Source organism: Sorghum bicolor, chromosome 6 (genome assembly GCF_000003195.3).
Source record: "Sorghum bicolor cultivar BTx623 chromosome 6, Sorghum_bicolor_NCBIv3, whole genome shotgun sequence".
Classification (NCBI taxonomy): Eukaryota; Viridiplantae; Streptophyta; class Magnoliopsida; order Poales; family Poaceae; genus Sorghum; species Sorghum bicolor.
Genome location: NC_012875.2, coordinates 59,880,213 through 59,891,762, shown reverse-complemented (window position 1 = coordinate 59,891,762; position 11,550 = coordinate 59,880,213). Strand labels below are relative to the sequence as shown.

The 11,550-nt window shown below is 53.7% G+C and overlaps 2 protein-coding genes across 2 annotated transcripts; both read left to right on the top strand.

The window, feature by feature from the left end:
• On the top strand, positions 2,917–3,653 carry LOC8085856 (gibberellin-regulated protein 1). The gene is made up of 2 exons (XM_002448716.2): positions 2,917–3,161; positions 3,290–3,653. Exons 1-2 carry the CDS (start codon positions 3,008–3,010, stop codon positions 3,469–3,471), a joined length of 336 nt encoding a protein of 111 aa, XP_002448761.1. The 5' UTR covers positions 2,917–3,007; the 3' UTR covers positions 3,472–3,653.
• LOC8070316 (probable metal-nicotianamine transporter YSL10) lies at positions 3,851–6,896 on the top strand. Its single transcript, XM_002448715.2, has 6 exons — positions 3,851–4,442; positions 4,746–4,909; positions 5,044–5,141; positions 5,245–5,379; positions 5,459–5,648; positions 5,772–6,896. The coding sequence occupies exons 1-6, from the start codon at positions 4,088–4,090 to the stop codon at positions 6,894–6,896; spliced, it is 2,067 nt and encodes a 688-aa protein (XP_002448760.1). The 5' UTR covers positions 3,851–4,087.

The window sequence follows — 11,550 nt, the reverse complement described above, 5'->3', positions numbered from 1 at the left end:
CTACTGCTATATCTGATGCACGTCCTCAGATACTCACAAATATAAAATCCACATGAAACTGAGCCATAGAATTGTTTGGCGCATTGCACGATACAAATAATAGTGAGTAGAGTATAGTATTGTAAAAGTAGCAGTAGTGTAGTTGTAGTGTAGTAGTAGTACATTATTAGTATTGCTACTTACCAGGAAATCACGCTTGAGTTTTAATTTTTTGTCGTTCTTGATCTTTGACTTTTCAATCATAGCACTCAGGATCTTCCACGTACTTCTTATAAGCACTATACCAAAAAATACTATTGTCAATGATAATTTAAAGGCATTTATATGTTAACTCTAAATGAATAAGAATAAGTTCTATCCCATACAAAGGAGGTGAAGAACCACTCATATGAAAAAAGGCCATGGATAGCACCTTGAGGCCGAACCGGCTCAAGATCAAGTGTGGGTTTGTTGACTTGACAGACGAGTGGCAATTCTTGCGATTACCTTAATGTGGATGTAGGTGATTGAAAAGCCCCCTTAACACGTGGTATATATTTGTGCCCTCCCTTGTGTGGCATGTCACTTGATCACTCTACTTTTACACTTTACATTGTACTTGCTCAATTATTGGAGTGGAGGTATTAAGGCTTGTCATCCTAGGAAGCGAACCGAGCTAGTCTCTTCATTTCTAGTGGCATAACTTGGTTCATAGCTTTGAGACTAGAATTGTGTACGTTGCTGAACACACTAGGTTTGCAAAACACTAGTTTGAGTAGAATTATTAGTTCTTCGTTTATATCTAACCTTTTATCTACTATTTGTGAGTTTGCAAAATTTTAGTTTAGACTACTAATCTATCTATAGACATCCAAAAAGATTTTTTTTCACCTAGGTATGATATTAACATCTACTGATCTACATCGTTGGATTCAAGGAGTGGCACACGCCATGAGCCCGAGAACTCAAGGTTGTTCACATGCACTAGCTCCATTGCTAAAGAGCAAGTGGGTGACGATATTCAACATGACTCGTGACCTCGTGCGACAACTCTACTTCCTTATCTATACAACAACTTATCCCTAATTATCATTTGCTTAGATCTTCAAAAAACATCGTTTGCTTTCAACTCTGCCTTTTTATCTACACAACAACTTTTCTCTAATTCTCGTTTGCTTTTGTGTATTGATGTCGCTTGCGGCTCTTTGCTAATATTGGTTTGATATGCAAATTTTCCCTTGGTAGGATGGCAATGTTGTGGTGGAAAACAAGACCATGGATAGAATCACCAAATTTTCATTGCAATCCATGTTGGCTATCAAGTTGTCACACCACATCATCAAAAATACCAATAACACTAGTATTCGCTTTCTCAGGTATCAAAAAACATAAAAAATATATTCCTACAAAACCACAATGGAAAATGGACACTCCTTAGGGATAACAAAAGTTGACCCTTATCCGCCCTCCTAATGCCCAAATCCATTCTAGTGAATGTTCATTAGAAACTAATCCAACGAACGATCCAGTCAGCGTCTTCTACTCTGTTGACGTCCCATGGACGTCATCTTAAAAATACAAATCATTTATTTTAAATTGTTATAACTTCCAAACGGTTTATCCAATTTTTATTTCGTTTGCACCAATGTATTCTTCATGATGAGACGAATAAAACTAGATCCCACTTACATATATTTCGAAGATTTTTTTTTCACGTAGAGATTTATATGTGTTAAATTATAATAACATATAACTTTATAACTTATGCACATAAATTGGTGCAGATCCCACTTACATATATAACTTTATAACTTATGTATTGATTATCTTATATACACAAGTTACATGGAATAACTTATGTACAGAAGTTAGCTTCCATGACTTTTTATGTTTGTAAGTTTTGATATAAGTTATAAGTTAATTCATTCCTTTGTATATTAATAACTTTTGTGTTTGCAAGTTTTGTCAAAAGCTATAACTTAGTACATTACAAGTTATATATTCTAAGTTATATTTTCTAAGTTATATCTGATTATTTGGTACACATAAGCTATTAAATGTAAATGGTGTGTTCTAACTTATATGTTCTAAATTATATATCCTAAGTTAGTACATATAAGTTATTTGTAGAACAAAATTCTTCAAAACATATGTAAGTGGGGTCTACTTTTATTCGTCGCATCGTGTAGAACACACTGGTGCAGACGAAATTAAAAATGGACACACCATTTTTAAGCTATAGCATTTTTTAAAAAAAATTATTTTTGTGGGTTATATCAGTGCTGATATCATAGACAAAGAAAAAGAACGAAGTGAGAGAGGCAATGAGATACACGGGATGAGTATTTTCTTAAAATGGAAAGCTTAATTAGTCGGAAATTCGTTCATTTGATTTAGTTTGAGTGATCGTTCGTCAATTAGTGGCGTCGCTCCTAATGACTTGTTTGGCTGTCCAATCACCACCTCAACATAAATGAATTGAGGTGGATACATGGACAGTTTAAAGAGACTTTACCCTCAATAGACAGCCTCTGTAATAATAATGAAGCAAATCATCACGCGTTTCCACCTGCAAACGTACGACACACACTCGCCGCCGAATCCTGGCCGGCGTTCTCGAAAGCGGGCGAGGAAGAGGAAAAGGAGTCCGCCTTTTTCGTAGCCGTTAGCAACAACCTCGGCCGTAAGGCGTAAGCACGGCGCGGGCAATGAGGCAAGCAGTCCTGCGCCGCATTTTGCATGCCTTGGAAGCTGAAACCGCAGTCGGAGGGACGTGGTACAGCCGTACAGGCAGGCCGCAACGTCCGGAACCATCACTGCTCCAGCTGTTGTCTGACGGATCAGCGGCGTCGTTTCCTTTACACCTCACTCCCTACCGTGTGCCACACGGCCACGGCCAGGCCTTTATATGCCGGGCTTGCGCCTGGCGTCGAGAGGCGATTCAGTTTGAAGCTCCTGCGTGCGCTCGGCAGACTGCAGTTGTTGGCATCGAGTTGTCACTCGGCTCGCTCAGGCTCTGCCAACTGCCATGGCGGCGGCGTCCGGCCGGGCTCCGGCTGCCTGCGCGCTCCTCCTCCTCCTGCTTGCTCTGGGTGTGGTCGCCGCCGCCGTAGATGCCAGCCAAGAGGAGGAGTTGTCGCCGGGGAGTCCTTCCCCAGCACCGTCCCCAGCGAGCTCCATAGGTAAACTCCTCTTCCAGTACAAACCACCATCTTTTGCTTTCCTCTTCTCTGCTGAATGACTAACTGACACGGTTCTCTGCTCTGCCACGTCACGCTGGGCGCCTGCTACGAACGAACGTCTGCTGCAGACTGCGGGAGCGCGTGCGCGGCGCGATGCGCGCTGTCGTCGCGGCAGAAACTGTGCAGGAGGGCGTGCGGGTCCTGCTGCGCCCGCTGCAACTGCGTGCCGCCGGGCACCGCCGGGAACCACGACGTCTGCCCCTGCTACGCCGCCATCACCACCCGCGGCGCCCGCCCCAAGTGCCCTTGATCGAGCACCCTTGACGCATGCATGAGGCCGCCGCCGCGCTCCAACGCCTCTCTTGTCTTGTGTACCAGTAGCAGTACACTAGGTAGACGCAAGTACGTGTACGAACAATAATGCTATGTCACCGTGCGCGTACGTAACCAACACCTGCAATGCAACACCGAGCCGACCGTCTGTTGCCTGCCTTGGTTCTTGTTGTTTCTTCGTTTACTACCTGTCTCTGTGGCTGGGATGCGAGACCGCGACGACCGTGCGAGCACGAAACGCGTACATGCTGCGAGCGAGCGAGCGAGACAGTGGCCGAGAGAAACGGATCCGCGACGAACTCCTCCTCCTCCAGTTGCCCGAGAGACCCGGCACAGGTGTCACTGACCAACTGACCCTCCCGGCGAAACCGCTCGCGCGCAGTGAGGAACTCGAGACGACCATGCGGGAGGGCGGGCGTACCAACTGACACGCCACACGCACGCACGTACGTGCAGCTGCTGCCACGATCACCACGCACGGGGCACGGGACGACGGGAGGGGAACGGTGGTCGGACGTCGGAGATCAGAGCGAGGTCGAAAGAACCGCCGCGGCAGGAACGGACTGACACTCTCTCTCGCGCGGGCGTCCGCCATGGCGAGGAGAGTAACGCTGGAGGAGGAGGACGACGACGACGAGGCGGAGTCGGTGGAGCGGGTGTTCGAGGGGTGGGAGGTGCCCGGGTGGCGGGAGCAGGTGACGGTGCGGGCGCTGATGGTGAGCGCGCTCCTGGGCGCCATGTTCAGCGTCATCGTCATGAAGCTCAACCTCACCACGGGGATCATCCCCTCGCTCAACGTCTCCGCGGGCCTCCTTGGATTCTTCCTCCTCACCTCCTGGACCAAGCTCCTCGCCCAGGCCGGCTTCACCGGCGTCAGGCCCTTCACCCGCCAGGAGAACACCGTCGTCCAGACCTGCGTCGTCGCCTGCTCCGGCATCGCGTTCAGCGGTATGCAGTGCACATCAACCGTCAGTATTCTTTGATTGGGACTTCCTGATCACCAAGGCTTGCCAAACCGCACCTATCGAATGGCATCGAATTCGCGACGCGACAGTTCGTCGTTTATGGATCTAGATTAGGCTTTTCCAGATTCTGAATTCTGAATTCGTCCGCGTCGCGCTCGCGCTCGCGCTCTCTGGACTTGTTTCTTTCCTGCTCTGTTGTTCGGGGCGTTAGTAATTTCATAGTCCTGACGCCTGACGGCTTCAGATCAAAATCCGTTGCTGACGGACGCGTCAATTAATCCCGCAGGAGGATTCGGCAGCTACATGTTCGCGATGAGCGACAGGATCAGCGAGCAATCGGGGGAGACGTGGGACCCGCACAACATCAAGAACCCAGGCCTGGGCTGGATGATCGGCTTCCTCTTCATCGTCAGCTTCCTCGGCCTCTTCTCCGTCGTGCCCCTCAGGAAGGTACGCACGCACGCACGCACATCCACCAACTCTGTCTCTGACGCGGCCGCAGTTCTGTTACTTGTTTAGCATTGTGTTCATCCATCACTTTAAACTCGGTCGATTCATCACATCATGATGCCGGCCGTGTTCAGATAATGATCATCGATTACAAGCTCATCTACCCGAGCGGCACTGCGACTGCCCACCTCATCAACAGCTTCCACACTCCGCAGGGCGCCAAGCTCGCCAAGTACTCAACTCACTGCTCTCTGACGCAGACGCTGTTGTTCCTCCGGTCCTGAAAAATTCCATGTGTCTGAACTCTGATAGTCTGAAACGGTCGCTGCATTCAGGAGACAGGTGAAGACCCTGGGGAAGTTCTTCGCCGGCAGCTTCGCCTGGGGCTTCTTCCAGTGGTTCTACACCGCCGGCGAGGGCTGCGGCTTCATGTCCTTCCCCACGCTGGGCCTCGAGGCCTACAGGCAGAAGTAAGCCCAGTAGCTTGATGCATGCTGCTTCAGAGTTCAGTCAGCGTCGCAACTCTATTGCTGTTGCCTGCACCTGTAGGTTCTTCTTCGACTTCTCGGCGACGTACGTCGGCGTCGGGATGATCTGCCCTTACCTCGTCAACGCTTCCGTCCTCCTGGGTGGAGTGGTCTCGTGGGGCATCATGTGGCCGCTCATCGAGCAGAAGAAGGGCGACTGGTACCCCGCCGACCTCAAACCCAGCAGCCTCCGTGGCATCGTCGGCTACCGGGTACGTACGTACTGTAGCCTGTAGGAGAAGGTCCAGGGTCGTTCTTGCAAATCCATCCATCCATACGACAGACATCTCGAGTATATATGGTGATGCAATGCAACGACGCAATCGTGACTGCAGGTGTTCGTCTCCATCGCGCTGATCCTGGGCGACGGCCTGTACAACTTCCTCAAGGTTATGACGAGGACCGTGACCGCGCTGGTGGTGCAGGTGCGCGGGATGATGTCGGGGCCGACGCTCCCTATCTCCGGCGGCGAATCGCTGCCGGCGGAGGAGGAGACGTTCGACGACAAGCGTCGGACGGAGCTGTTCCTCAAGGACCAGATCCCCAACACGCTGGCGCTGAGCGCGTACATGGTGATCGCCGTGGTGTCCATCGCCACGGTGCCGCACATCTTCCACCAGCTCCGGTGGTACCACGTGGCGACGTCGTACGTGATCGCGCCCGTGCTGGCCTTCTGCAACGCGTACGGGTGCGGGCTCACGGACTGGTCCCTGGCCACGACGTACGGCAAGCTGGCCATCTTCACCGTGGGGGCATGGGCGGCCGCCTCCGACCCCGACGGCAGCGGCAGCGGCGGCATCATCGCGGGGCTCGCAGCCTGCGGCGTGATGATCGGCATCGTGTCGACGGCGTCGGACCTGACGCAGGACTTCAAGACCGGGTACATGACGCTGGCGTCGCCGCGGTCCATGTTCGTGAGCCAGGTGATCGGAACGGCCATGGGCTGCGTGGTGGCGCCGTCCGTGTTCTGGCTCTTCTACAACGCGTTCCGCGACATCGGCATGCCGGGGTCCGAGTACCCGTCCCCGAACGCGCTGGTGTACCGCAACATGGCCATCCTGGGCGTCCAGGGCCTGGGCTCCCTGCCCCGGCACTGCCTCGACCTCTGCATCGCCTTCTTCGCCGCCGCCATCGCCATCAACCTGGCGCGCGACCTCGCGGGCGCCCGCGCCGCCGCCTACATCCCGCTGCCCATGGCCATGGCCATCCCCTTCTACCTCGGCCCCTACTTCGGCATCGACATGTGCATCGGCAGCCTCGTACGCCTGGTGTGGGACCGCCTGGACCCGGCCAGGTCCAAGGCGTTCGCACCCCCCGTCGCGTCGGGCCTCATCTGCGGCGACGGCATCTGGACGGTACCGCAGTCCGTGCTGGCGCTCGCCGGCGTCAAGCCGCCCATCTGCATGAAGTTCCTGTCCCGCACCACCAACGCCAAGGTCGACGCTTTCCTCCACAGCTAGCTAGCTACCTCCTGATGGAGCAGGAGACTGAAGACCTGCTGCTTGCTGATCTGACATCACCACCAGTCCACCACCACCACCAACCAACAGACTGCTCCTGCTGCTGGTGCTGGTGCTGGTGCTGTTGCCCTGCCATCTACTGAGTAGCTAGTACTAGGAACGTAGGGGCCGCCCAGGGCTCGTGTCTTGTTGTTGGCTCGCTTTAGAATCAGATGCTTTTCAATGTGTCACACACTGCTGCCGCATAAATAGCTGCTGCTAGCAAGTATAGGAACTGCTACTGCTACTGGAAGGAAGGGAAGCGAAAGCCAGCAGTAAAGTATCAGCAGCAAGCCAGCAAGTACTACGAGCAGTGCTGATTTTGAGGCGGTGAAGTGAAGCAAGCAGCGAGCTAGCCAGCTCTGACTGAGCTTCTGAACTGAGAAGTACCATTCCTCTTCTGTAGCCTGTAGTATGTAGGAGAACTGAACTCGATCAGTGCTTGCACTGCATTGCATTGCATGGATGGATTTGGATCCCTGGTATGGCAATGGTATGGTTGTTGATGCCTGCGGCTGCCACAATTGCAACTCATCAATCACCTCGAGTAGAGTAGGAGCAGGAGCATGTAGCTGCTAGGGTGCGCTATAGGTAGGCACAGGCTCGTGTGCGCGGGCAGGATAACACAGGGAGTGAGGATAGTAGGAATATCTCGTATGCTCCGTGGGAGATCTGGTTGGTCCCCGCCCCGGCCCCCGGCGGCCCCTCGCCTGCAGCCACCCCCCCGGCGGGCGCGCGCCGGGGCAGGAAGGCTCTGGATCTGCACAGCCCAGTGTCAGTGTGGGTCAACCGGCCGGCCACTGCCAGGCCTCCCTCCGCCCATCATTGCGGATCATGTGATCCGTATAAACTCGCTCGCTCACTCGCTCGCCCGCTCGCCTGGCTCATCTTTGCTCACCTGCACTGCACACTCGCATCGCTGGACCGCAGTGCAGTGTCAGTGTGCAGCGCGCTGGCAATGCTAGCAGCCTGCCTGCCGCCGCCGCCCGCCGGCAGCAGAGCAGGTGACAATCTCCATCGGGTAGAAGTGTAAACGGTAGACTGTGACTGTGAGACCACGCGATGCAAATGCAGTGCCCAGCTCGGCCCTCGGCAGCTCTTTTTTGCTTTGTCCTCGGGAAGCGCGCGAAATCCCCCTCGCTTTCAGAGCCTGATCGGGTTGTTGCAGACCTGCAGTGGAGGAGTGCAGGAGCAGGCGCCGTACTCGTGCAGGGTAAATGGCAGCGCGGGCGGGCAGATGGGCGTGATTTCACCACGGTTTGCTGGGGAATGGATGGATGGATGGAATCGCTGTCTGTCACATGGCTTTATGCCGGGGATTATTTTAGGCCTTTGGGATGTTGCCATGCCAACCAAACCAAGAGCCTTTTGCTGCTTTTCTGTCCCTCGCCCTCGCTCGCCACCAGATCTCTTGCTGCGTGATTTCCACCAGGACAGCAGCAGCCGAGCCGAGGGCGCCAATTCGCCAAGCACCCACACCTCCCTGGCCTGGGCCTGCACCTGCAAGGGACTCATGCATCAATGCCGCTGCATGGCATTGGCATGGATGCGTGTGTTACCAGTGGTGTGCTGCAGTGGTTTGGAGTAACAGTAACTGATGTGCTGGCCAGCAAACACCAACACACCTAAACGAATTGTGACTCATGCTAAATTTCGCAGGTCCTGCAACTGGGAATTGCTACAAACTTTAACTCCTGCAGTAAAGGTTTGGCAGAGGGCCTTTCTGTTCATTCAGGAAATAAATAAAATATAAGGAAAAAAATTGGAAGCTTGGCTTCGGGTTGTGTTCTTCTGAATGGACAAGCAGCCCCGGACCTGTCAGGTTCAGATTACGGCGAGCAGCGCAAGCGCAGATCTGGCGGGGTTTTGAATTTTGAAAAAATGACAATTGCACGGCGCAGGTGCTGAATTGCGCTCTGCGGACGCGGATCGTGGATGCTGTGGCTCTGCAAACCGTCAGAACGTTTTCTTCAGGTATGGATCCTAACTGGAGTTGCTGCAACTGCAAGACTGCTTCAGCGAAGCAACACGAAATAAGCCTGAAGATTGCTTCGCTTCCCCTGGTACAATGAATTCTTTTGAATTCTGTGGCTCCTGAGTGCATCTTCACAGTGAAGTTTCACAGCGGCACCAAATGACAATTGCTTAGCACCAAATTTATTTAGCTAGAAAAGAATGCTCAAATTCGGCTCGAAACAACCAGAGCAAAAGTGCAAAACAGCCAAATTGCGCAAGATCCAGGGAAGGAAACATCAAGCGAAGAAATCTGAACCGAAACAAGCATGTGGGAAGAAGGCGAAATTCTCATCCAAGCAAAGAAATCCGCACCGAACCCAGCATCTGTGAATTAAGGCTAAAATCACAATCAATCGGGAAAATCCGCTCCGAAACAAGCATCTGTGAAGGCAAAATTCAGAAGGCCAGAACCATCCCGTACCTGAATTCAACAAAAATCAACCCGCAGAAAACAAGTTCAGCCACAATTCTCGTCCACACACACACACGACAGAGAATTCAAGCGTGGAAGAAGCACGCGATGTCGCAAGAACGAACTCGTTCTCAGCGAATTCCCCGAAATTCCCCGAGAATTACCCCCGGCGACCCACACGGAGCCAAAATTCAGAGCAGGAACACCTAAATTCCCGCGAACGAGCACCGCAATCGACTGAATTCTCGGCGATGCTAGCCAGCCAGAACACAAGAGGGAGGCTGCATGGTTTCCATGGGCTTTCTTGAACCATCAACAGGTAGAGCCGGCCGAGCGAAGCGAGAAACCCCGCAATTCAATTCACTCACGGCCGGGGAAGAATCGCTGGGAGGAGCCAAGCATTCCATCCGACATGGGAACCAAACCCAGCAAGGTTTCTACCCCCACGAGTTCACAGTTCAAGAAAGCCTGTGGAAAGCATGCCCGCGCACCTTTCTCCACTTCCCCCCGTCCGGCGAGGGACACGCCGACCACAATTCTCGGCTCGTACGCCGCCCTCCGTCACCTCGGCAGCGTCCGCCCACGGAGAAACAGAGAGAGGGGGGCTGTGGAGAGAGAGAGAGAGAGAGAGAGAGAGAGAGAGAGAGAGAGAGAGAGAGAGGGGATGCCGAGAGGGGGGAGGTGGTTGAGAGGGAGGTAGAAAGAGAGAGAGATAGAGAGTTGCTTTGGAGTGAGAGCAACGGCCCACAGAGGCTGGGGGATATAAATAGCTGCGGCAAGTAACCAACCGGGCTAGCGGGTGGTGTGGCAGTGGCAGCGGCAGCGGCAGCAGCCAGGACTGCAGAGGCACGGGCCGGCGCCCAGCCGTAGCCCGTAGCCGCGTACTCTCGGTCCTCTCCTCTGACCTCCCTCTGCCCATGGATGGGCACTGGGCAGGGGGCTCATGGCGGACGGAGGCAGCCAGGCTGCCAGGCCCTCCTTTTCCGTGCGCCTGCCGGCACCGGCACCCACTCCTCTCGCGCTCGCCATTGATTTGGCCTCGTGTGCGCTAGCTAGCTACGAGTAGTTCCCTTTCTTTCTTCGATCTGCTGCATTTTTTTATCCTCGTAAAAAACGAAATGGATACTGCTCCGCAGAGGACAGACGACGAAGCAACTGCAGTGCCGGCCGGGCCAGCTCCATGGATCCATCCACCGATCACATCGCGCACCTACTACTGCACTGCTTGCTTGTCCTGCCTGCCTGAGCTGCTTCTGCTGCTGCTGAGCCCTACGCTTTAGGCGAGGGTTCCGGGCAGGCCAACCCGGATTAAAAACACACCTCCCGTCCGTCCGGCCGGCCGGTCCAGCTCTATCGCCGACCGATCCCGCCGCTGCAACGCTAGCCCTGCGCGCTCTACTCTACCTAGCGGCTATCGTTACCCTAGCGAGATCGACCTAGCTGGCTGCCTGTTGGAAGCGCAGGTTTATTTCACCGCGGCTCGCATCGCCTCGCCGTGAAATGACTCCATGCATCGTGGCGTGGCAGGTCGATCCGCCGCCAGATCGGCAACTGAATTCGGGGGTCGGCATCATGATGAATGCGATGATCTGTTCATCAGGCAGGGATTCAGGATCCAGGCGTGAAGCTCGTGGACGGCCAGCGCCAGCCGGATCATATCGGAGGAGTCGCCGGCGACACTGCACACATGCCGCTAATTATCTTCGGTGCGACACAAGGCGTACGTGATCCGCATATCCGCTCTGCCAAATCGGCTGCGCGCTACTACCTAGTAGTAGCTACCTAGCGGCCCATGCTGCTTCCCGCGCATTATTGCTCGAATCAGGGAGCCCGGCCGATCGATCGAGACGCAGATCTCTGAAGAACGTCGGCCGTATCGAGCTCTCGTTCGCTCTCAGGTCGCAGCCTGAATGTCTCGCGCGCCATGACTGATGGCCATGCGCATTGCAGTCTGCAACCAACAAACAAAAAAAAAACTGCCACTAGCTTGCAAGCTTGCAGGAGACGACGACGACGACGGAACAGATCGGCCACCAACCCCGGGCCATGCCAGCCACCGGAGCAGACGATCGAGATCGAGGAGCACGAGCAGCAGGCAGGCAGGAAGGCACACATGCTCCTTCCATTCTTCCAAAAGCGATTAAAAAAGAGGCTTTGGTCGCTTGCTCCAGTTGTCCAAGATGTAAA